The 25,559-nt window shown below is 54.8% G+C and overlaps 1 protein-coding gene across 1 annotated transcript in view; it reads right to left on the bottom strand.

The window, feature by feature from the left end:
• The window catches only part of GLP1R (glucagon like peptide 1 receptor), a 30,443-nt gene extending 11,335 nt beyond the window's left edge, over positions 1–19,108 (bottom strand). Inside the window, exons 1-8 of the mRNA XM_024766059.1 lie at positions 19,094–19,108; positions 18,367–18,463; positions 17,233–17,340; positions 9,746–9,864; positions 9,292–9,398; positions 5,734–5,887; positions 5,023–5,182; positions 219–279 (exon numbers count right to left, since the gene is read on the bottom strand). Of these exons, the coding sequence (XP_024621827.1) occupies positions 219–279; positions 5,023–5,182; positions 5,734–5,887; positions 9,292–9,398; positions 9,746–9,864; positions 17,233–17,340; positions 18,367–18,463; positions 19,094–19,108 (821 nt within the window). The remainder of the gene's footprint in view (positions 1–218; positions 280–5,022; positions 5,183–5,733; positions 5,888–9,291; positions 9,399–9,745; positions 9,865–17,232; positions 17,341–18,366; positions 18,464–19,093) is intronic.
• Positions 19,109–25,559: the final 6,451 nt, after the last annotated feature.

The raw sequence follows: 25,559 nt of genomic DNA, 5'->3' as shown, positions 1-25,559 counted from the left end.
TGGACCCCACAGACCCAGCACTCTGGGCATCACACCATCCGGGGTGCGGGGAGGGAGGGGGACTAGAGAACTAAATTCATAAATTTAGCTCCTGGTCCCTCAGTTTACCCGCCCAACAGACAGCAGCGGCACACGCCGGGGGCCAAGGAAACCCATGGGGTTTGAGGACAGGGACCTCAGCATACCCATCACCCCCTTAGAGCAGGAAGGACACTCACCCCTCATCCTCGTAGAGGTACTTGACAATGCCCCAGGGGATAACAAACAGCAGGGGAACACCTAAGAGGAGAGAGGGAAAGAGAGAGGGGGGAGAGGGGCTGGCAGGCCAGAGCCACCGCTAGGCACACCCAGAGGCCTCTCCTACCAGGGCCTCTCCCGCCTCCAGCCCCTCTCCTTGCCTGGCCCCAAGCCACGCTTTCCGGCAGGTATGGAACTAGGCTGGTCTGGGTGCTTCGGAGAAGAGGCGGCAGGAACCACCCACCCCAACACCCCAGAGTCTTCCTTAGAGGTCCCCACCACGCTGGGGCTACGTCACAGTCCTCACAGCCCTCCCCCTCCTGCGGGCCAGGCACACTGTCAGGGCTGGCCCCCAGGGTCCTGGCTGAGACACAAGGACAAAGACACCAAAGTAGTGAGAGACGGGGCCGAAGAGTGGGGTAGGGAGGACACGCTGGACGAGGTGGGAACAGGCCAAATCTCTGATGCCACCCACCCCTGCATCGGCCCACCTGTCCATCTCAGCCAACTCCTCCCCTACCCCCACGCCCCTGCACGTGGCTGGGCAGAAGCCTGGACAGGAGCCCTGTCCTTGACGCTGACAGCCCAACTGACTGCACAGTGGCCACAGTAACAACAGCTACCACAACACTGCCCACATGGCTGAGGCTGGATGCTGTGGTGGGCACCCTCTAGGATGGCCTCCAACCACCCCACCCCTGGTATTCCCACCCAGGTGCGGTCCACACTGTATCCAGATTGGTCTATGTGACCAATAACGTACAGCAGAAGTGATGGCATGTCACTTCTGAGGTTAGGCTATAAAAGACGGTCTTCAAAGGTTATAAAAGGCATGTCTTGGGCTCTTTCTCTCTTAATTTGATCACTTGCCCTGGGGGACACCAGTTGCTGTGTCATGAGGGCACTCAGAGAGCCCCCTGTGATGAGGGAGGGAGGCCTCCAGCCAACAGCCAGCCTGGACCTGAGCTTCCTGCCAACAAACTCGACAGTGAGCTTGGAAGTGGATTCTCCAACCTGTTAAGCCTTGGGATGACAGCTACCCTGGCTGACAGCTGAACTGCACCTCTCTTAGAGATCCTGAGCCCGAGGCACACATCTCAGTTGAACCCAGAATTCTGACCATAGAAACTGGGAGACATAATTGTTGTCTTAAGCAGCTAAGTGTGGGGTCATTTGTTACGCAGCATAGGTAACTAATACACTGGTTTCCAGTTCCTTGAGGACAAAGCCTCATTCACCTCCAGAGCCTCAGCGCCCATCTCACCTGGGAGCTCAATATGTGTTTGTTGACTTAAAATTGGATTGTCCATCCTCGTGTGACAGATAAGAAGATGGATAGGCAGCTTAGGAGGACACAGGTGGGACTAGAACACAGGACCACAATGCCACCACCCTCGACGGCATTCCGCACCAACTCTCTCCAGCCTGTCTCTATCAGTGCCTCTCAGGGATGGAGATGTGGGTGTCTGAGACTAGTAAGAGCGTGCATATTAAGGGGTGTGGACACGATGTGTGTGTGGTGGTGGGGTGTCCATGTGTATACATGTGTGGCTTCAGGGGTCTCCCCCAGGAGCACATTTCCAGGGCAGAACCCACTTCATTGCCTTTCCCATCACCATCACCCACATCCTCAGCACACGGATGTCCACTCAACAGTAGCTACGGAGCAGCTCGTACCCCTGGAGCTACTGTGCTTGACGGTGCAGACAGCTGGGGGAAGCAGAGCGGCTCACGGCTGACCAGCGCTGTCATCAGATAGCTCTCTCCTTGGCCATTTATTTTTATATAACCCTGACCTCTCAGCATCCATGATGCTTTAGTAACAGGCCTTCATGAGATTGGACAAGAGGCAGATGGCCTCCAAAGGCTCCAGCACGTAGCGCAGAGCCTGCCACATAGAAGAGGCCCAGTAAGAACGGAATGCATGAACAAATGAGTGAGTGGGTCAGTGTATCAATGAGAGAAGGGAAGCTGTCCAGGCAAGAACATGCCAACACCCTGAGCCACACACATGTCCAGAAACCTCCATCTTAGACATCCCCAGCCACCTGCTGGCCTTCCTCTGAGACCCCACTCCAGGACTGGGGAGCACACTCATGTTATCAGCCAGACCTGGTGAACTTCATTCATTCATCAGCATCTCCTTAACAAAGTCTTTTAAAATGCAGGTACAGGGCTTCCCTGGTGGCACAGTGGTTAAGAATCCGCCTGCCAACGCAGGAGACATGGATTCAATCCCTGGTCCGGGCAGATCCCACATGCCACGGAGCAACTAAGCCCGTGCGCCACAACTACTGAGCCTGCGCTCTAGAGCCCACGAGCCACAGCTACTGAGCCCACGTGCCACAACTACTGAAGCCCGCGCGCCTAGAGCCCGTGCTCCACAACAAGAGAAGCCACCGCAACAAGAACCCCGCGCACCGCAACGAAGAGTAGCCCCCGCTCACCGCAACTAGAGAAAGCCTGCGTGCAGCAGCGAGGGCCCAACACAGCCAAAAAAAATGCAGGCACCACTCTGCCGCCTGCAAACATGACACACTCCCTGCTGGGTTCATCCTTTGCCTGTTTAGAAAATCAACATGACAGGCTGGAGTAAAAAGCTTGAACTAAGACACACAGAACTGGCTCTGAGAAGTAATGATTCCCTCGTCCATCACTTGTCTCCCTCCTGTGCAGCCTCCTTGTGGTGGGTTATGGGGGCACCCGGCCGCCCGTGGACAGCAGCAGAAGCTGACATGCCTTTCGGGGATTCCCCCAACGTGTCAGAGTCCTAATTTTAATTCTTACATTTGCATATGAAGCTAAAAGTTGTTTCCTGAGCATCCCAACATGGGCCAAGCCTCTTGACATCACAACAGAGTTCTGGGCTCTCTGTGAGTCTCTCTCTCTGTCCTTCTGTCTTTGTCCCTCAGTCTCTCTCTGTCTCTCCCCATCCCAATTCCTCAAGAAAAGGACGTTATGATTGGGAAGTGGGGTGTCCCCTGGGTCCTGCCCTTTTTTGCCTCCTCAGACTCTGAGCCCCAAGCTGGGGCGTGAAGTGGTGGGAAAGGACTGGCACCCCCTTTCCCATTTCCTACTCAGAGACACTGCACCCCCCACCCCCCACCCACATGCCTCTGCACACATCGCACCATCCCTTAGATTGTCCCTGCCCTCGGGTCACCATGGTGACAGCACTACGGTGCTGGTGCTGCTTCCCAGAATGGACAGACATGCTCCCCCACCCTGAGGACAGCCTTCCCAGGGCTCCCCTCAATGGCCTAACTCCGCCCCCACCCCTAGCTAGCTGCAGGGCTCTCCAGCTGCCCACTGCCTGTTTGACGGCCCTAGCAGGATGAAGAGCCCTGGGAGGGGAGGAAGGCCAAGCAGGGAAGGGCTGAGCCCTGGCGGAGGAGGGAGGAAGGGTAGGAGCAGGAAGCTGTGTGCAGAGGCCAGGCCCACCTGCCCACCTGTGCAGCGGCCTGAGATTGCTCAGCCAGGCCCTCAGGGGCTAAAGAGTTGCAGTGCAGGCCAGAGAACCCTGTGTGACAGGCGATGGGGCCCAGGGCCTGGGAGTCAGGAGGCCTGGTTCCAATGCCTGCTCTGTCTGTAAGGCCCTGCCCTCAGGACACTGATCACGTTAAAGCCCCTTTCAAGGTGCTCTAAACGGGGCCGTACAGTATGAAGTAGCCTAAGAGCACCAGCAACAAGGGATGAAGTGTGAGGACAGGGACAGGGAGACCGAGAGGGCCAGACAGAGCACAGAGCCAGGGGCCAGGCAACCCGAGGCAGCTTCCCAAGGAGGCGGGCTGGACCGGGCACAGCCTTGCAGCGGCTCAGGGGCAGGAGGGGACATCAAGGGAGGAGCATGAAGTCCCCAGAGGTTAGGGGGCAGCCCGAGGCAGGCAAGAGGAGTGAGTGGGTGTGTGGCAAGCGGGAGGAGGAAGGCAGGCCCCGTGGTGTGGGAGGCCCAGAGACGGGCCCGCTCCTGGCTCCATCCTGGGTGGGCACCGTTGGCCCCTCGAGAGGAAGCGCTGTTGCATCTGTTTCCGGGGTAGGAAGTGGAGGTGAGGGGCCGCTAGGGTGGGTGTCTCAGCTCTTGCCCCATCCTACCCCTGTTCTCATTGGAATCCCACATGGCGAGAGGCAGAAGCACAACCAGAAATGTTCCAGCAAAAAAAAAGACACAGTGGTTCTTGGCAGACTTTTTCGGCTAGAACATTTCCAGCTGGGCTCCAGGCACATCCAGGGTCCACCCTTTCCTCAGCTGGCTTCTGGCCGACCCCCCTCCCTTACTCGGCTCTCCTCTGAGCCATCCTCTCATCATCACCTGACAGAGCCATAGCCCCTCAGCCCGCACCCCCAGGGACTCCCCGCCATGAGGCTCAGGACCCTCCATTTCCCTCAGGGGCTGCGTTGCCCAGGACGGGATGTGGGGCTCTATCCCCAAAGAGTCTCGGCAGCGGGGATCTTTGAGGCCGGTGCCATGACAGCCAATAGTGTGCATCGTGTATTTGGCCAGATCGGGTGAAGGCCTCTGCTTCCTTTAAGGGAAGAGAGTCAGGCAAAGGCGTGGGGATGGGGGACAATGGCTTGACAGCGCCATGGGCAGCGAGTCCTGTGCCCAGGAGGGGGTTCTCCAGCGGGCCCCATACCTTGGCCCAGCAGTGTGTTCTGAGTACCAAGTTGGCCTCAACGTGGGGTAGCCTGAAGGCAGCAATTCCAAGAGGGGTCAGGGTCTCCCACCCCCCCACCCCCCATGCTCAGTCGGGGCGGGGGAGTGAAATGAATGACAGCTGGCCTTACCCCAGCCTATGCTCAGGTAGAGCCTGAAGATGCGCTGCTCGGAGAAGACAGCGAAGGCCAGCAGCGTGTACAGGTACACCCCCTCCACCAGGAGCCAGTAGTAGTTGGCCGCCACGCAGTACTGCATGAGCAGGAACGCCAGGCGGCAGCCCAGAGAGTCCTGGGGGCAGAGGAAGGGTCCCCAGGGGACAACAGCTCTGCCCCTGCCTCTCTTGACCCCGCTCCCAGTCGCCCCAGCTGCAATCCTGCCGTGGTGAATGCAGGGTGACAGAGCTGACAACCTCCAGCCGGAGCCAGTGTTAAGAACTTGACCTGCTTTAGCTCATGGGATCCTCACTATCCTGGAGGGAGGAAACTAATATTATCCCCATACAGGTGAGAAAACCGGAGTCCAGAGAAGTTAAATCACTTGCCTAAAAGTTAGCTAGTTAAATGGCAGACCTGGAATTCAAACCCAGGTCTGTCTCCAAAAACCACTCGCCTGAATCAAACAGAACTCGCTAAGCGCAGGGCAGTAACTCCCTTCTTAGGCTGGGGGCTCCCCAGCGTGGACAGCCTCTCCCTGCCTCTCCCATCACACTGGGGGCTCCCTGAGGACCAGGCCTGGGAAGCCCTTGCCTTTCTTTGTACCAGGCCTGGGTGGGGTGGGGGAGACAGACTTTCATGGACTGTCCACCCCCTCCCCAGGCCCTCCATGGACACACCACACACCTGGTAGGAAAGGAGCCCATCCCACTGGTGCTGCTGGGCGGCCGTGCTGTACATCCACTTGAGGGCTGCATCCTTGATGAAGACGGACAGTGCTCGGAGGATGAAGGATGCAAACAGGTTCAGGTGGATGTAGTTTCGGGTGCAGTGCAGGTGTCTGCAGGAGAAAGCAGGGCCCGCCCTGGCACAATGGCCGACACTTCTGCTCCGCAACCCCCGGTTCTCAGGCCAAAGCACACCTCAGGCATGTGTCCAGCTCTGGGACCGTGCTCCTGTCTTTCTTCCTCTGGATGCCCTTCTTCCCCATAACCTTGAAAATCCTTTGGGTCCAACTGAAATCCTGCCTGGCCATGAAGTCTTCAGCTGTGTGGTTACTGCCACCCCCAACCCCGTCCACACTCTATCTTTTCTCTGCTGCATCTTCTCTTCTACAAAGTCACATGTAACCCAAGTGATTTGTGTGAGGACCACTGTCCCCACTGGGGACTTGCTTGGCTTCTTGATGACGGCCCATGTCTAATATGCCTCCAGGCTGCCTTACAGAGGCAGAGTGAGGCTAAGCATACGGCAGGAATTCAAAAAGTACTGGATACAACTTCAACATCCTTTCATGCAAAAACACATAGCAAACTGGAAATATGAGGGCATTTCTTAACCTAATAAGGGCTATCTAGCCAAACAGGAGCAAACATCATTCTCACCTGAAAATTTTTAGAAAGATTCCCTTTAAAATCAGGAACAAAATTAGGATTTTCCAGCTGTAAGATCTACTTACATCACATCTACTCAACTTTGTACTACAGACCCTAGCCACTGTCAGAATGCAAGGAGAAAAATGCATAAGAACTGGAAATAAAGACACAAAACTGTCATCATTTGTAGATGATAGACGATCTTCACAGGAAATCCAAGAGAATCAACACACAGATTATTAGAACTAATCAGAGTCCATTCAATAAGGTTGCTGATAGGTATGTTTATGTACATCAGCAATAAACAATTAAAAGTAAATTTAAAAAATTCATTTGCACTATTTTTAATTGGCTACCTAGAGATAAGTCTAACAGAAGAAGGCATGATTTCTATGGAGAATACAGTAAAACTTGCTTAAAATTATTAAAGAAGATGCAAATTAACGGAAGATTCACCAGATTCATGGATAGAAAGACTATCTTGAAAGTGTCTATTCTCTTCACAATAACCAATAAATTCGATATAGCGATAATAAAAATTCCAACCATTTTTTGATGGAATATTTAAAAACTTATTATAAAGAAGAGCCAAGGGCCAAGAATATTCCAGACACTCCTAAGGAACCACAATGTAGGGGCCCTTGCTATAAGAAAACCAAGTTGTTTTTATTTTTTGGCCATACCGCATGACATGCAGGATCTTAGTTCCCCGACCAGGGTTTGAACCCATGCCCCCTGTCGTGGAAGCGTGCAGTCTTAACCACTGGACCGCCAGGGAAGTCCCAAGAAAACCAAGGTTTTTGACGAATCTATAGTGGTTAAGGCACCATAGCACAGGCAAAGGGACAGATAACTAGACCAGTGGAAAACAATTCACATGACAGAGACCGACTCAGGCACAGATGATGCTTGCTGCATGGCAGAGCAGGCACTGCTATCAATAAATGGTCCTGATGCAATCGACATGTATACATGTAATATGCATACGTGGAAAAATGAAATTAAATCTCTTGTTTTCACTACAGACAAAAATAAATTCCAGGTTCACCAAACAGCCATAAGGGATGTGCAAAACTTATGACCCTGGGATAAGGAAAGGTTTCTTAAGATCATAAAGAAATTTGGCCTTTGGGGGAAAAAAATTGATAAATTTTTTTATCAATTGGAAAAATGAGTTTTTGTCAATTGCTAACACTTACTGATAAATTTATTTTATCAATAAAGCCAGATACATTGATATATTTCATTCCACTAAAATTAAGGACTTCTGTGCATAAAAGGCACCATAAAGCGAGTGAAAAAATAAACCCCAGGCTGAGGGGATATATCCTGGGTTACTATCCAGAACATACAAGGAATGCCTAAGCTAAAAAGAAAAAGCCAAATAATCCAATAAAAAAGTGAGCAACGGAAACGAACAAGCAATTCACAGAATGAAACATAAAAAGTATGCTAGATCTCTCCAGGAATCAGTGACACGCAAATTAAAATCATAGTGAGATATTTCACACACTTCAGGTTAGCAAGAATTAGGTCTGAAAATAGGAGATATCGGTGAGGATGTGAAGCCGAGGGAACTCTCGCGTACGACCAGTAAGAGGGCAAACTGGCATGACCACTTTGGAGAACAACTTCACGACGCTTAATAAATTTGCAAGAGCACGCTGTATTCAGACCAGGCAATTCTCCTCAGAAGCATGTGCCCCTGGAGAAATGCGCAAGGGGTCATGGGTAAGAATGTTCACCGCAGCAAGGTTTATAATTCAGAGAAGAAAAAAAAGAGAAACACCTCAAACGTCCATTAGAAGGATAACAAATAAATAAACTGTAATATATCATACAGTGGAGTGACACTTAAAATGAATGAAACAGAACTGCCTGTATCAATGTGAATGAACCGCACAAAAACATAATGTCAGGCCAAAAATAACTGCTGAAGAATATGTCCAACATGCCATTAAAATACGCAAACCCCACACTATATATTTGTATAGATACTTAGAAATGTGGTAAAAGTACAGAGAGCCGCGTGGGAATTGTAAGTGGCCCCTCAGGGGTTCCCTCTGGTGAGGAGGGAGCGTTACTCGGGGAAGCTTAACCGCGCGGTGGGCTTTGGTTCTTGGGCTGGACGGTGTGTGTGCACAGGTGATCATAGTATCAGCCACTGTATTTTCAGATCTCTGAACATTTCATAGTAAACGGGGAGAATATTCTCAGTGAGTGCATTTATTAAGCACTGACTGTGTGCCCAGCCCTGACTGTGCCAGAAGCCATGGGGACCACAGGAGGAATGTCACCTCTCCTGTTCCTGCTGGCTGGTGTCCTGAGCTCCCTACCCTCGGAATCCCTCCTGCCCTTGAACCCAGCCCTCCTGGCCCACCGCCATCAGTGCAGAGGGCATGGGAAGAGCCTGGTACTCTGGAAGGAATGGCTCATCTAGGTTAGACCTAGGAAAGAAATTTTCCATGGGAGCTGACAAGCTCCAAAGAGAGCAGAATCTCTAACCCCCTGAGGTCTTGTCTAAAATCATACTGAATTCCCGATGATTTGTTACATACACTCACCGGAGAGGACTTCCCCCACTCCTATCACCCACTGTTAAGGTGTGGAGCACGTGCTTTGTGTGTGCGTGTGTAGTGTTTGTTTTTCCTTTTTTGCAGTATTATACGTACCCATTTACACAGCACAGATTAGACTAAGTACACAGTGTCGTAGCCTGTGTTTTCAGCCTCGTAAGTCTACCACATAGCTGGTGTGGGTTCTCTGGACATCTCTTAGGAGCGGAACCTGCTGCACTGCTGTTTCAGCTTGGTGCCCCCTCCTCTATCTGGGGACAGAACGGCAGGTAAGGCTGAAGCAGCCCCCTTACCTGAAGCCCAGGAGGATGGCCGAGGCGATGACCAGTGCAGAGAAGGAGAGTGCGTAGCCCACTGTGTAGATGATGTAAAGGGACAGGAGCTGCTGCTCCGGGGAGTTCTGTGTGCACACGGGGGACACAGTGTACAAGGGATGGCCCACAACCCTCCTCTCCCACATTCTTCTTTCCCACGGGACAGGGGCAGAGGTGGGGCCCCAACGCAGCCCCACTGGGACCCTGGAACTAAGAAAAAGAATAACCTACGGTGATGGTCCTCGGATTTCTAGGGCCCTGTTCCAAGGCCAGAGAGGTGAACGCACACCACCTCTGTCCAGAAAGCATGGTGTGCAAAGCCCAAGAGGCAGGGGGATGGGCAGATGGCCACAGACCAACTCGCCAGATGCCCAGGTCCCTGCTCCCATGCAGCTGGCACCCTGCTGCCCCCTAGCTCGCCGGCTCAACTCACTTGGTCCCCTCGCTTGGACTCCTCGCACTCGGACAGGTCCCTCCAGGGCAGGCTCGAGTTGTCCTTGTGCAGCCACAGGCCATCGGTGGTGCAGAACCGGTACACGTGACCCTGCAGCACTGGGGCGGAGACACGCAGGAGCTGAGCCTCGGCCCAAGGCCACCTGCCCCTCACCCCTCTCCACCCTGGGGGTCACCCCAGCTACCCCAGAACTGACCCCTCTACACACACACACACACACACACACACCCTCGGGCCTTCCTCTCCTGCCATGTGCCTGTTTGACCCACCCTCGGCCTTTCCTCTCAGCCACCCTGGAATGCAGCTTAATGAATTCACACTATTGAGATGAGACTGCGCTAGCCCATTTCCACACCCCTGCCTCAAATCGTGCTACGGACAAGGTTTGGTGCTGACGAGCAGTGGCCCCAACAGACCCACAGCCCCCCTCTGAGACTGCTGCTTCACAGAACTCAGGCCCCACCTTCCTGGGCAGAGCAGACCCCAGGAACAAAGAGCTCTTGAGAGAAAGAAGGAGACCCAGCCTCATCCTCAGGGAGCCCCGGTATGAGGGGAGACACAGCCCTGCCCTTAAGAAGTTCTAATCTGATGGAGGAGACCCAGTCCTATTCTCAAAGATCATCTGATTTAAAAGGAACACATAGTCAATGGCAGAGACATAGCCCTTAGAGACACTCTGTTCCAAGGGGTAGTGGTGCGGGGAGGGAAGACCAGCTCTTCCCTTCAAGTAGCTCCAAGTAGCTGGAGATGGAGACTGTCCTTGGAGACCTCCCAGGCTGAGAGTGGGGAGACATACAGCCCCTGGCCTCAAGGAGCTCCCAGTCTGAAGGAGGAAGGAAGCACAGTCCCTGGCTTCAGAGAATCAAGACTCTCACAGAAAACAAAAACCAAAAAGTGCAGAAAGGAATAACATAAATGCAAACCGAGAGAGAGCAAACACAGGCCCAGCAGGGCTGGGGGTGGGATGTCCCTGTGTCCACTCACATCCCACCTGGGCATCTGGCGCTGAGGCGACCACCCTGCCGTGCCTCACTGTCTGCCCACCCAGGGAGGGGGTGGCTTGCAGCCCCAAGTTTGCAGTGAGATCACAAGAGGGGACAGGGGATTACTTGTGTCTGAGAGGAAATGTAAGTCTGACCCCAGGGCCAGGAAACTGGGGACAAAAGTGGGGAGAGATTTAGCACAGGGGGGATCAAGGAGGGGAGCTGGAGCCAGGACGAATTTTAAAAGATTTAAAAATTCTAAAAGACAAAAGATTTTAAAGACCAGCCTCCCAGCTGTGGGAAGAAGGCTCAGCGTGAAGGAGGGAGCATGGAGAAGCCGCAAGGCCCTGGCTGGCAGTGGCTGCTCAGAAGTTTCCAGGTGGGGAGGCAGCAGTAAGGACAGGTCTGTGGAAAAGGATCATTAACATGAGTGGCTGATGGCGGCAGCATCAACCCCAGGGCCCACACCACCAGGGCCGGGAAGGGACGCACCCTCTAGGACGGGGCTGTATTTCACAGTTCACAAACCATCAACCCGCCCACTGCTGCCATATGCCAGGACACCTTCACTTTAGGGGCCAGGAACAGCTCTCTGCCTGCAGTCAGGCACCTGCAGGGCCTACCAGTGGGACCCTTGTCCTCCCTGAGCCGGTCCCTGGCTCCCAGCCCACTCTCCCCTTTCTCCACTCCCTTTCAGAGACCCTGACCCGCTTCAGGAGACAGAAGTTATCTGGTAATACTGTGGGGTGAGTCAGCTTGCGGCATCACTGCTTCTAGAAGAAACTGCATTTTAAGAGACTTCCCCAGGAAGAGAAACAAAAGCCTGAAAATGTAATGATGGGACTTTGGGCAGTGGGAGGAGCAGTGTCCCAATAGCCCCCTGGCTCATTTATGAACAAAATCAGGAAAGGACAAACGCAGAGAACGGGAGGCACCAGGTCTGATTTAAGCAACTAGAAGGGCCCCCAAATGTCTCTCTTATCTGCTGCATGGATGCCTGGAATTCTTCACCAGGGGTTGAGTCTTCTGATATAAGAGCATAACCAGTCTTCAGGAGTCGATGACCCCAGAGCAGTTATGGTGATCTGGGCTGACTCCATGGAGAATGAGACTTATATCAGAACCTTCTCTGGAAACCCATTTAGATGGGAGGAAATGGGGAGAAAAGAGGAGGCAGAGGGGCCAGGGGAAGGGAGAGGACATCGCAAAGGGGCCCAAACTGTCGAAGCGCCACGTACCCAGGACGCAGCCCGCAGCAGTGTGACCCTAATAACAGCCACCTGCCACAGCTCGCACAGGGTCTGGCATACAGGAGGCACTCGAATTGATGTTTTCCTTCCTACCTGCTCCTTTCGAACCCTCTCTGCAGGCTGCTCACTCATAGAATCAGGTTTTGAACACCTGCTGTATGCCTGACACCTCTGAACATCACGACCACCTTACAAGGTAGGCACAGCAAATCCCACTTTACAGATGAAGCAACTGAGCCTCTGAGAGGCCACGTGACTTGCCCAAGGTCATCCAGCCAGGAAGCGGCAGAATCAAGATTGCAGCCCTCATGGGGCTTCCCTGGTGGCACAGTGGTTGAGAGTCCGCTCAAAAAAAAAAAAAAAAAAAAAAAAAGGTTGCAGCCCTCAGCTCTTGGCCTCCAGAGGCCAGAAGTCAGCAGCCAAATTCACTGCTAACAGTCAGCAATGGCCATGTGCCATTTATCTGCCCTTCCTCCAGGCTTGGACTTGCCAACATTCAGCATCCTCCCAGCAGGTCCTCTTGCCAGTTTGCGCCCCCGGCACCCTGCCATTCCCGGGCCCTCTGCTCAGGGCAAGCTGGGAGGGTAGGGAGGCAGTGTGTGCACAGATGTATGTGTTACTGGAACAGTGTCAAGGGATCACCGCGTCCCTGCGAAGCTCAGTGAGCCTATAGGAGTGCATCTGTCAATTATCCTTCATTAGCAGCAAATATTAAAAGCCAGGGCTGGTTCCTGGCCAGGCTGTGGTCCCCAGGTGCCCGTGTTGGCTGGAGATGGGGTGGGTATAGGCACTGTCCGGCTTATCAGCCCAGCTTTATCTGGCCCAGGTGCTGCTGATAAATCATAGCCAGAGGCTTGTCTCTGGTCTTGTCAACACCAGGAGGCAGCCAGCCGCATGCCAGGAGGCCTAGGGATATTTCATTAAGTCAGACCCTGGTGCTGGAACTAAAACCCCCAATTAAACACTTCCCCTCCCGGAAACCGCAGCGGTGTCTGTAATCAAGCTAACAGCCGCCCTTCCACGTGGACGCGGGCACTCAGGGCTGTGGAGAGCCGCTCATGAATCCATTAGCTCCTGCATCCTGGCAACAGCAATGGCCAGCATGGGCTCCTGGGCCCCCATCATCTCCTGGGCCGGGAAGCCAAGATTCAAAGCGGGCAGTCATAGGCCCTCCCCAGAGTGCTGGAATGAGGGTCAAAGGCAGGGCTCGAACTGAAGGTGTCCGCTTGGGGTGGGGGTGAGGGGCAACGCATCACATCACAGCCTAGGAGAAGGAGCTCGGGTGCTGAACGACAGACTCAAGGTCAATCCTGGTTCTGCCCTCAACCAGCTATGGGACCTTGGGCAGACCTCCCCAGGTCTCAGTTTCCTCATCTGTAAAATGGGAACCCTGATAACTTCCCAGGTCTGTGGTGTGAGGATTAGGAGATAAAGCATGTGAAGTGCCTGCTACCTGGTTGGTCTTCAAAATAGAGTCACAGTGAAAGACCTGCTGCCACCCCCCCTGCCCCCACCAATTCCTCAAAAGAGTACCCCTTCACTGGGGGCGGGCTGGAGCTTAGGATACCGCCTCAGCCGGAGCTCCTCCAGGGCCAAGCTGGGGCCTCGGTTTCCCTCTGGCAACCCGGGCCTGCTGTAAAAGCTCAAGGGAGGCACCTGTCAGAGTTTCCAAGAACTGTGAGTTATAGACAATTTTTAAAACATTTTATGACTCTCCTATAATTAGAACCAAGCTAACAGGTAGGGATCAGAAGGGGGTGCAGCTAATGAGACTGGAATGATTTGTAATGAGCAGATCAGCTGTTTGTGGTTAAACAAGGCTGCTGGAGGGCACTCGGGTGGCAACAGGCTCTCTGAAGCCACTCCAGCCTTCTGGTTTACAGAGAAAATCTTGTGGACGCAAGGCATCTCCTTTGAACGCCTTCCTTCCTTGACTCACCTGTTCCCACCCTCTCTGTGCAATCCCCAGTTCTGAATTAGAGGGGTCAGAATTCAAGGACTTGGCTGGCTTCCCTGGGATACTGTATAGTTCTGAGGCCTGGCCTGGCCCCATCTCTGAGCCTGACATCCTCCCTCCCTGGAGGGCACTTTTTCCCCCTTCTCCATCTGCCTGTTCTTCCAGGCCTGGCCCCGATATCACCTCCCTCTGGAAGCCTTCCTGGTGCCACACCCCAGGCAGAAGAGGTGGCCCTGACCTCCCTCAGCACCACTTCCCAGGCCCCTGAGCTGACCTCTTCAGCCCTATGGGGAAGGTCACCCCTTCTCCCCAACACCCACATACTCACACACCCCTAAGGTCTCACTGACATCCCCAGCTCCTGACACAGACCTGCCCCGGGGAATTGTTCTGAATTTAATTCTTTCTCTAGTCACTCATTCTTCTTCCCTGCTCTGCACCCCAGAAGGCTGACCCCTGTGGACAGCGTCACTTGGGCTCTTTGCCCTCCGCTGGGTTTGGCCAATGGGAGGCAGCAGAAGGTAGGAGGGTGGAAGGAGAGAGAGGCTGGGGTATTTCTCCCTTGCTCCCTTCTTGCCTTGATTCTGAGGTTCTGGCAGTGGCATTGCCCCTCTGTGGCCAAGGCCCTGCCCTGCTGGTGGCCTCTGCATCACCACGACCTCCAGCTGTTCCTGCCCCACGCGGATCTAGGGATGCTAAAGCTTCCCACTGTTGTGGTCCTTGGTGCTTTATGTACCTCTTTGGCCCCTTAACCCTGCCAGCCTCTGAAGTGGCCCCTCCATTAAATTCTTTTCAAATTCCCAGCTGAGTGTGTTTTCTGCCAGGACCCTGCCTGAGACCCGTCCCCCTTGTTTCTCCCCACTTCGAACTCCCACTACGACGTTTTTCCACAGTCTACCCCCTTGATCAGCCCAAGAAAGTTCCAGAACTGCCCCCTTCCTGCTCCCCCATGCTCTGGGAGGGGGTGAGGGGAGCCCCTAGTGCCAGCTTCTGCCAAGCGGAACAGCCAGGACAGGCCAGAGACAGCAATTATGCTGCAGGAGCCCACGGTGGGTGTCTCTGCAGGTCCCTAACTCAGAGAGAGGGAGGCAGAGTCTGTGATGCCACGTGTCAGAAAAGGGAGTGAATTAGCTTGGTGAGTCAGGGGAGGGGGGCGGGGGCTGGCAGGGGGCCTGCACAGTGGCTGCTATCTTCACAGAGAAAGCAATAAAACCGTGTTCGCTCATAAACGGGCACCACCAGGACCTATTTCCTGCTCAAATAAAATTAAAGGTGATGGATGGAGCCGCGAGCGGCAGGCAGAGCTGGGGACAGCTTAGTGCTGAGTGATGGGCCCTGTCCTGCGCCTGGCTCCCTGGGGTCTAGAGGCCCGGCCCCAGCTGGACAGACAGCCAGTCCCAAACCACTGGAGAGCAAGGAAAGTGTGCGTATTGCGGGAAGTGGACGAGGTAAGTCAGGTAGGTGGAAGAAATTAACAGCAACCATTTTTCAAGAACCTACAATCCTCCCAACACCCCCATCACCTGGCTTTATCCCATCTCCCACATGGCAAGCTGAGGCACAGAGAGGTCTAGAAATTCACTCAAGCTCACACAGCCACTCAGAGCAGCATCAGGCAGAACCATAAGATTGTACAACTCGACGTTTTCATCTCCAGGGAGAGGGCAGGCAGCTCACCGCTCTCCCTCGGGGTGTGCCCAGCCAGCAGAGGCCCAGGCCACTCGCCTGTCCCCATGCCCGGAGCCACGTGCACTGGATCACACACACATGCACACATACGTGCCTGCACACTGGAGGAAGCCTGGTGTAGCAGTGAAACATGCTTACTCTAAACCAGACTCCTCGGCTTATTCCTGGGTCTGCTACTCACTTGCTGTGTGAGCTTGGAAAAGTCACTTAGCATCTCTGTGCCTCAGTTTCCTCCTCTGTAAAAGGGGAGGGTCACCAGAGTGCTTGCCTCGCAGGGTTGTGTGAGGATTAAATGAGTGTAGGTGTGTAAAGTGCTTACAGCTGGCCACAGAAATGCTGCGTGAAGGGCACTGATCCGCTCTGTGTCTTACGCAGGCGCCTGCCTCTTTCCAGGCCCAGGCTCTCCCTGTGCACCTCAGGGTGGGGTGGGTATACTGGGAGGGAACAGCAGGAGAGAGTCTCCTCAGGACTCCTGCCTGGGCTTCATCTGACTCCAGTCCTGTGTTCTGAGGTGAAGCTCACACCGGGCCCCGCCAGGTGCCCTGATGTCCCGCTAAGGGGCTGCCTCTCCCAGGAAGCCCTCTAGCTTCCCAGAGTATGACCTCAGTCACACTTGCTTCCGGGCCAGTTTCTGCTTGGTCTCAGGCCCCTTCGGTGCACCGTAATTAAGAGCACAGGCTGGCTTCAAATCCTGGCCCTGCCATTTACCACGTCATCTGGAGCGAGTGACTTAAACCTTCTGGGGCCTCAGTTTCCCTATCTGTACAAAACAAGCACACCCACGGGGTAGTTGTAAAGATTAATTGAATACTCGGCTTTTAGGGCAGGACTGGGCACATGGCAGGTACTTAACATCATTATTATAAAGTAGTACCCTTTCTCCCGTCCCGAGACTGTGAGCTCTTTGAGGCAAGGGTGCTTGTCTCCTGTTAGCCTCCCTGGTGCCTGGGACAGGTGGGTGGGTGTTGGGGGGCACATTAACTCCCCCTCCAGTCAGAGCTCCCCCTGCAGATCTCTGTACTCCAAAGAGTCTCAGCTTTCCCAGCGCAGGCTGTCCCCTGCAGACAGGAGTGAGCCGGGGAGGGCCTGGGGGGCAACTTCATCAAGCCACCGATCACTACTCCCGTCTGGGTTCATCTGAGCAGTGAACCCCTGAAGAGTCAGGAGGTGGCTACAGGCCACTACCAGGTGGGCGGCACCTACAAACACACACATTACACACACACATACACACACACGCATCAGAGCAATGACATCTCTGAGTAACCCTACCCCACACCGAACCCCCAGGAACTGTTCCTACCTGACTCCTTTCCTGATGCAGGAGGGTGCTCATTTCTTTAAGTCAGACGCCACGATTTCCCCGCAGACCCCACCTGCCAGATGGGCCTCAGGCCCAGGTTACACCGGATGCCACCCCCTACTGCTCCCCACCCCCAGGGGAAGAAAGGCAGACCACCAGGAGGAGGCCCAAAGACCTCCTGGAGCAGGGAGGCTGTGTCTCGGGGGAAAGGAGGCAGCACGAACCCCGTGCCAACTCCACTCCCACCCCAGCCTCCTGGGCACAGGGTGGGGGAGGGAACTCACCACTGCTGGCCCAGGGCAGGTACCAGGGGCAGCTGACGTTCACGAAGGAGCCCGGCGGCCCATCCGGCCAGCAGGCATAGTCATCAAAGGTCCGGTTGCAGAACAGGCCTGGTGCAGCGGGATGATGGCATCTGAGTCCCAGCCTGGCTGGGGCACTTCCCCCCAAAGTTCCCCACCGGGGAGGCTGCCCGGCAGAAACCTGTGCTCGGCTCACCTCCACTGAGGCTTCCTACCCACCCAGCACATTCCCACCCAGCAGGTGCCACTTATCAGCAGTGGGACTTGCAGCAAAGTACTTAAGGTCTCTGTTTTCTCACCTGGAAAATGGGGTTGATCCCCAGCCCACAGGGCTTTGTGGGGACAAACAGCATAGCTAGCATAGATAACTGAGCATAGTAAGTGCTCAATAAACGATCCTCGTGGGCCTGTTATTAAATTACACACCACGGATGAGGGGGACGGTAGCTCTCCAGGCTAAGAGAACCCTCCTCAGGTGACTGGGTCATGACTGCAGGTCAGGACTGGAACACAGGCCTATCAATCCTCCGCTCTTTTTTTTCTTTTTTTTAACATCTTTATTGGAGTATAATTGCTTTACATGGTGTGTTAGTTTCTGCTGTACAACAAAGTGAATCAGCTATATGTATACATATATCCCCATATCTCCTCCCTCTTGCATCTCCCTCCCACTCTCCCTATCCCACCCCTCCAGGTGTTCACAAAGCACCGAGCTGATCTCCCTGTGCTATGCAGCTGCTTCCCACTAGCTAGCTATTTTACATTTGGTAGTGTATATATGTCCATGCCACTCTCTCACTTCGTCACAGCTTACCCTTCCCGCTCCCCGTGTCCTCAAGTCCATTCTGTATGTCACTCCCCCTAAACGTTTATTACTATAAGTACGTGGGTTGGGCCTCCTGCCCTGGCACAGGCTGGGAAGTGCTGAGGAGGACGCAGAATAGAAAGGCCAGGTGTCTGCTCCTGAGGGACCCCAGTCAGGGGCGAAGGGGAACACAGCAGCTACGAGGCCGCACCCCAAGGCATAGGGTAGATGAGGGGTCCTAGAGAGGCAAAAGATGCCCAGCCAGGCGTGGGGCCTCCCAATGCCGTGGAGAGCTGGTTGGGTGCACTCACCTGTGGCTGGGGGCGGAGCCTCGGTCAGGAAGCGCTGGCACTGGCGTCGGTATTCTCGCCATTTCTCCACTGTCTCTGAGAGGGACACGGTGGCACCCTGGGGAGAAGAAAGAAAAGGGGGACCCTTAGGTCCAACCAACCTCTCTTTTATGCCCAACCCCACACACACATTTGGTTTCTTGATGTCCAGGGGACCTTAGAGCCCCAAACTCCACAGGCTTTGGCCATCTCTGAAAGAGGGTGACAACACAAAGAGGGGCTCCAGGTGGATGTTTTTATATCTTTATCCCTCCCAGGGCACAGCCTGGGGTGTAGTAAATGTCCAGCCAGTGGCTACTGAAAGGACACTGTTGGGGGTGAGCGGGGGAAGGGCCACTGGCTGGGCGTGTGTCTCATTCATGGTTTCATCTGCCCTCACCCAGCAGAGAGCGTTCTTGAGGGCCCTGGGCTTTGTGACTGCCACGGGCTCCTTTCCAGCACCCAGTCAGCCTTCCTGCGAGGTTCTCACACTTTCATCCACCAGTCTTGACGGCAACATGCAGGCCCAGAGTGGGAGAGGGGCTCAGTCAAGGTCACACAGCACCCCAAGGAGCAGAGCTAAGGCTAGGACCTGGAGTCTCCCAGATCAGTGACTGTGATGGAGCAGTGGAAGGTGTGGGCTGAGGTGGGATTCAGCGCTGGTGATGCTGACCACTAGCATCCCTCCTGCAAAATGCAGTCATGTTACCTGGGAGGTCAACATGACCCCCACCGTCTCCTTGTAGCATAACACCACAGATCAAATATTCAGCTCTATCAAGTGCAGGAGAAGTCCTGAGGACATGGGGTGAAGGGGTCAGAAAATTTCCAGAACACAGAGATTGGGTCTGCAATGGGAGGGGTCCCCCTCTCTGTGAAAGATAAGGTAACAGAACTGGCTTTTTAGCAGAGACCCAAGCAGATGCACCCAAGTGAGAATTATCCACGCCCAGACCTTTTAGTGTACTTCTTTAGATACGTCTTGGGACTATGTTTCTTTTTTATTTGTATTCTTTCCTGAACAGGCTTAAGATTATAAATATTCCTCCTTTAGAGCCTGCAGACACACAGATGACCAGGGAGCCCCTTGTATAAAATTTAGGACCTATACATAATTTAAAACAAAATTTCACTTTTTGAAATCACAAAAATATACATGCATGCTGAAATTAAAACAGCTTCATTTTGGGAGTTTGCACCACCCTTGACGGGTGGTGCCCTAAGCACACTGGATCTGGTTTCCGGGTAATCCTGCCCAGATTTAGGCTGCGTTGGGGCTTACAAGACGCTTCCCGTAAAGACACAGGTTGCCTTGGGCTCATCCCTGGCGGCACAGGAAGCCCTAGGGAGGGGACAAAGCTTGATTGACAAGCAAGGGGACAGTCTTGAAGTTAAGTGTGCCGAGGCCACAGGCAGAGCTACCTAAAAGACAGTGCTCTTCTGAGCGCAAAGGGCAAGTGTATTTGTTAAACAAATAAGTAAGGAATCAAACCCAACAGCGAAGGCAGTGTCAATTTTAGCTACAACTGAGGGGTCAGCGCAGTTTTCACTAGTGCCAGTCCTGGTGGATCCACCCCCCGACCTCCGCCCGCTTTCCTTCTCCTCCCTGGAATGCAGCAGCTGCTGGTGGTCAGGGCAGGGAGACCAGGGAGAAATCCCACCTGATCTCTCTAGGAGGAAAGCAGGCAGCAAGCAAGGTCGCTGCTGGGAACTGGGGCAGAAGGTGTGTCTGGGGCAGGGAGCGCGGACTAGGAAGCCCATGGGAACCAGAAGTCTCAGGGTGGAGAGAAAGGCAAAGGACAGCACCGGGAAGCCAGCCTGGCCACCAACGCCCCGGAGAGCCTCGAGACAGAGGCAGCCCTGTCACCTGCTCGGAGCAGAGCCTCGGACAAGAAACCATCTTCAGACGGGGGCTCCCTGAGGGCAGGGCTGTTTCACCCTCAGGCTGGGGCCCTTAAGAACAGGGGTTGTGTCCCCCCTGAGACAGCTTCCTGACAACAGGGGTCCACTGTCTGCCTCCTGCCCCAGCTGAAGTTCTCCAAATACTGCTCACCGCACCCGCCCTGCCCAAACACACGAACTACCAGACCTCTGGCCTCTCCCCACCTGGTGTTTACGGAAGGAATACTGTACCAGGCTCTGGGTGGGGGGACGGACTGGGGGGACACCGGGAGCGCAGAGATGAAGGCCAGAGCCTTGGCCTGAGACAGTCCCCAGGCTACTCGGGGGTGGGGTGGGAGCAAATGCTCTTCAGGACACAGCAGAGAAGGCAGCGGTGAAAGTGCTCGGAATGGCTGCGGCAGGGCTCGGTGAAGACTTGAGAGCCCTGGGGGACGCCGGGGATTGTGAGCTGGGGTTGGCGAAGGGAAGGGGTGTAAGGAGAGACTGGGCCCAGCAAGGTCAGAGGGTGGGCATTTCAGCAGGAGGACCCAGCAGGAACGAAGGGGCGGAAGTGGGGACGTCGGTGCTCTGGTGAGCAAGCAGAAGACAGCCTTGGACTGATGTTCAGGAGAATTTTCTGGGCCAGGGAGAGAGCAGTAGGCAGGACCTGGGACAGATGTGAGGCTCCGGTCTGGAACGAGGCTGGGGTCACCCGGTGCAGCAGGGGCCAGGGGCTCAGGGGAACACAGTTACACAGAGAAGCGTGAATAGCCCTGGCTTTGGGCTCAGAGCCAGGCCTGACCCTGGCTCTCCCGTAAATTAAGTTTGTGACCTTGTGCAAGAGTTTTAACTTCTAGCCTGAGCTCACACCTGCACAAATTGGGAATAACGATAGTCCCTGCCTCCCCGTGAGCATTAAGTGAGTTAATGCTTAGAAGGGCCCCTGGCACGTGGAAAATCCACACTCAACGGCAGCTGTCTACGATTTCTGCTGTTGACAGGAGACGGCAGAGCAGACCGGGCGGCCAGGCTTCCCGGGGAGTCCGGGCCCCACCCCTCCCTCATTTCTAGGAACAACAAAGTCCCAGCAGGAGGAAAGGAGCATATTTTCCTGCCAAGGACCGATCATCCTGCTTAATTTGTGGCATCTTCCAGCTGCAACATAGCCATTAGCAAAGCCTCCATGCCCGAGGAACTGTGAGGAGGGGCAAGGCCCTGCCCGCCAGCCTCGGACCCATTTCATCCTCCTGTGATGTGAGTCCCCGCTCCAGGCCTGGTGAGGAGGGGCTGGGGGTGGTAAGTGGTGGCGAGGATGCAGTGGTGGAGGCCCCTGCCCCTCAGAGGCAGCAGAGCTGGCCGGGAGATCAGGGCAGCAGTGGGGGGCCCAGCGGACCAGGGTGAGGGCAGCTTGGCAGTTTTTAGAATCAGGACTCACCAGGCTTCATGCGAGTTCTCTGATGCGGGGGTAAAGGCAAATGGGGACAACGCCTGGGGTGGAGTTTACAGTAAGGAGAGGGCGTCTCTTAGATCCAGGTGTTTGGGAAGGAAGCAGGAGGTGACAAAGAAGATGCCAGGAAGGAGTGGTGGGCAGAAGAGAGCACTGGACAGAGAGTCACACGTCCTTGGTTTAAATTCCAGCTCTGTCTGTTAACGTGGGACTGATGGGACAAATTTTAATCTTCTGGGACCTCAGTTTCCTTATCTGTAAAATGGGCATATCGTTCTTTTCAAAGAGTTCCTGTACAGATCCAGCAAGATAAAGTAGTGGAAACCTTTAGGAATTATCCAGCCCTGTACGAGTGAGCAGTGTTCTAAGGAAGAAGAGCAGGAAGAGAAGGATGTGGAGAGGGTGAGGGGCTTTCCAACACCCCAGGACGGCATGCTTTCTCCAAATACTGGCTGCTAATGTGAAGAAATCCTCCGGCAGTTTCATTTCTCAGTGTGAATAAGTGCACCAGATTCTTTCCTTTTCTGGGAACCTTTCTGATAGAGGGGAAGGAGGAAAGAGAGGCCACTAAGGTGGGAAAAATGGGAGAGGGCCTCCCCAAAGGAAAAAGAGGGCTCCCATGACAACTCTGGCGCCTCCCAACAGATGCAGCCCTGCATCTTCCCTGCAGCTCCTCCCAGGACCCCTGCCTCCTTCTTCTCTGCCTAACTTCCAGAGCCCAACCATCCCCGAGGCCCTCTGAGACCTGGAGGGATGGTGCTGCTGGACCCTGGGCTCTTGGCCCCATTCTTTGTCCTTATAGACTCCAGATACATGAGCAGAAGGGCAGGGAAAGGAAGACCACACACACATTCTCACGTGCACCAGACCCCTCACGTGGATACACTGTCACACACATTACCACACGTGTGTGGAGCACATGCTTACATACTAAGACATGACACAGAGTCTCTCTCCCACACATGAACACATAGACTGTCAGGTACACACACACGTACACACACACACACACCCCTTGACTGACATATACTAAAGTCACACTGTCACATGCATAAGTACAGAGAAACAGACACACATTCTGTCACAAGCACACTTTTCTCACCCACACACAGACACACACTGGCAGACACTCATTCACACACTAAGATGTCGCTCTCATACACACACAGACCTCCCCATAGATGCAGTATCACACCTGGAGTCACAAACACATACACACTGTCAGACACACAATGACACGCTGAGATGTTTCATACACGGGGACTCACAGGCAGGCTGTCATACAGAGGGTCACATCCAAGTACAGAGGAGAAACAGGGGTTCATACAGCCCACACCCCTCTCCCCCTGGTCCCCCTCTCCTTGTCTCTCTCTCTACCTGTCTCTATCCTGTATCTCTGTCTCTCTCTATCTCACACGCACACAGAGGAATCTGTTCGGGGGCAGGCTGCAACTAAGGAGCAGCCTGTTCTTCCTCAGAGCAAGGCATCCAGGGGCAGGATGTGCTTTCTTGGTTGCTCTGCCTGGCCCCCACCAGACTCCACGTCTGGGAGGGAGCCCAGCTCAGGACAAAGTCCACGGTGACCACCGCGCACCCTGGACTCCATCCACCCTTCACTAGAGTGCAGAGGCACAGGGCCTCTGACAGCCCCCCTCCCAGCCCTCTTCCCCTGCCCTGGAGAAGGCTTCCAGATTCCCGAGGACAAGTGGGTCAGATCCCCCAAGTGACTAAAGCTGCCATTTCTGGGCGCCAGCGTCCCAACCCTCTCCATTACCCCATGGGGCAGCGCTGGTGATCCCTATTTACAGATGAGGAAACAGAGGTTCCGGATGGTCAGATGTCCTGCCCAAGATCACCAGCTAACCGCAGACCTGATATTTGAACCCGGTTTTGTCTGGTTCTAATTTGGAGTGTCAAAGTCTTGCCCGTCTCCTCAGTAGACCAGCTCCCTCACAGGGGTCTTGCGGAGGAAAATTATAGGGGAGGGGGTGGTCCTTCCCGGCAACAGTGAAGGAGTAACCTAGGTCCCCTTCTTCAGAAGTCAGTTCTGCCACCCTCCTGCCGGCACCCCCTTCCAGCCTGGCCAGTCTGACTGTGGGCAGCTCACTCCATTTTCCCTTCAGTCCCACTTGGGTGAGCAGGTATTAGGCACCAGCCCAGCCCCGCACCCCTTTGTCCTCTCTGTTCCTGGACTGCTGGGTTCACCTTACACAGGGAACCCTCCTTTTCTGAGATTCGTCCCCACCGGCAGTGACATGAAGGGAGCAACCTAGTCTTGCTGATCTCATGAACAGAAAATAGATTACAGAATTCACCATTGTTTAGAGTCACACGCGGGCATGAGGTTGTGTCGCAATTACTGCAGTCTGACCTCAAAGCCTGTCACTCAGATTTCCACGGGTCAGGGATGCTCACAGCAGGGCAACCCCCGAAGCTCCCCCTCTCTGCTCACAGCCTGGCTCATCCTGCCCTTCTCTGTCACCCCAGGACTGTTATGGCCCCAGGATATTGGGCTTTTGGCCCAGGGCTGAGGAGTGAGGGGTGGGAAGAAAGGGCAGGTTCAAGGAGCTTGACTCCTCTGGGCAAAGGAACTCTGGGGAGAAGACAGGCAGCATTCAGAACCTCTCCTCTTCCCTTAATCCAAAGCCAGTCTGCAAACGGCCTGGAGCAGGATGGGAGCAGGCAGCAGCACCTTCGGCCCCAGCCCTGCCCCAGCCGGAGGAGGAGGCGAGAGAGAAGCAGGTAGTGGGTCTGCAGTTCTGGCTCCCAAAAGATCCCACGCACACCAGGGAGGCCAAAGTCTGGTTGAGCGTCGGGGGGACAGTGGTGTGGAAGGAGATGCCTCCTGCAGCTGGGGCAGTAGCTGGGCTGGGGACAGGGAGAGGGAAGGAATGAGTCTGGAAAAAAACGTGGGGGCTGAAGAAGGGCTGGCACCTTAGCTGGGAGGCATATCTGTCCACATCTGGATTCTCAGCCAGGGGTGGAGTCGGCACTCATCAAAGACCCCTCCTCCCGCCTTCCACCTGCGCTGGGACAAATTTCAAGGCCTGTGAAAGCCCCCTCCCCAAAGCTCTTCAGGTCTGGGGGTAAGAGTGGGAGGTCACGGGAAACACGGCTCTCTGGCATAGGAAAGCCTGCACCTCCTCTCTGCTCAAGTATCTCACAGCATCTCTGGACAACTCTCTCCTAAAGCAAGCTGACCACAGCCCCCAGCCCAGGAGCCTGGAGGCAGGAAAGGCAGAGAGGGGCTGCAGGGGTCCACCTGTGGTCAGCCCTCCAAGGGCATCCAGGAGGCCAAGGTATCTCCACATGTCCCAGTATGGGCTCTGGTGCATGTTGACCACCAAGGGGGTCAAAATGGGGGTGTGTCAGGCGAGTGTGTGAGGGGAGGCCTGCCTGCTTCTAGAGGAGCAGGGAGCCTTCTAGCGTTTGCCTTGGCGTGGAGCTGGGAACAGGGGTGGCTCTCGAGTTCCAGCTGGGAGGTCAGGGGGAAGGACAGCAAGTTGCCACCGCAGGGTACCTGGGGCTATGAGTCAAAGGCTGTGCTGGGTGGCTGGTGGGGAGGGATAGAGCTGGGGGTCCACGCCCAGGCCTCTCTGCCTTCCCAGGGGGTCTTTGATAGTGAGCGGGGCACGGCGGGGAGGGGTCTGGGGCACAGTGGAAAAGGGGAGGTCGGGGAGCTCGGGCTGTGGCCGGGCCGCTGGCACGGGTTTGCGGCAGACGGAGTTGGGAAAGTGGTCGGGGGGAGATGCGGCGCAGAAGTCAGCGCACGGCGGCCGCGGGACAGCCGGTGGCCCGGCAGAGGGGCCCGGGCGGCCAGGAAGGGGGCGCCTGGCCGGGGCTGCGG

This window comes from Neophocaena asiaeorientalis, unplaced genomic scaffold, assembly GCF_003031525.2.
Source record: "Neophocaena asiaeorientalis asiaeorientalis breed wild unplaced genomic scaffold, Neophocaena_asiaeorientalis_V1.1 scaffold46, whole genome shotgun sequence".
In the NCBI taxonomy this organism is placed as follows: domain Eukaryota; kingdom Metazoa; phylum Chordata; class Mammalia; order Artiodactyla; family Phocoenidae; genus Neophocaena; species Neophocaena asiaeorientalis.
Note: the sequence above shows the minus strand (reverse complement) of the source record. Positions and strands in the feature narration are given on the sequence as shown.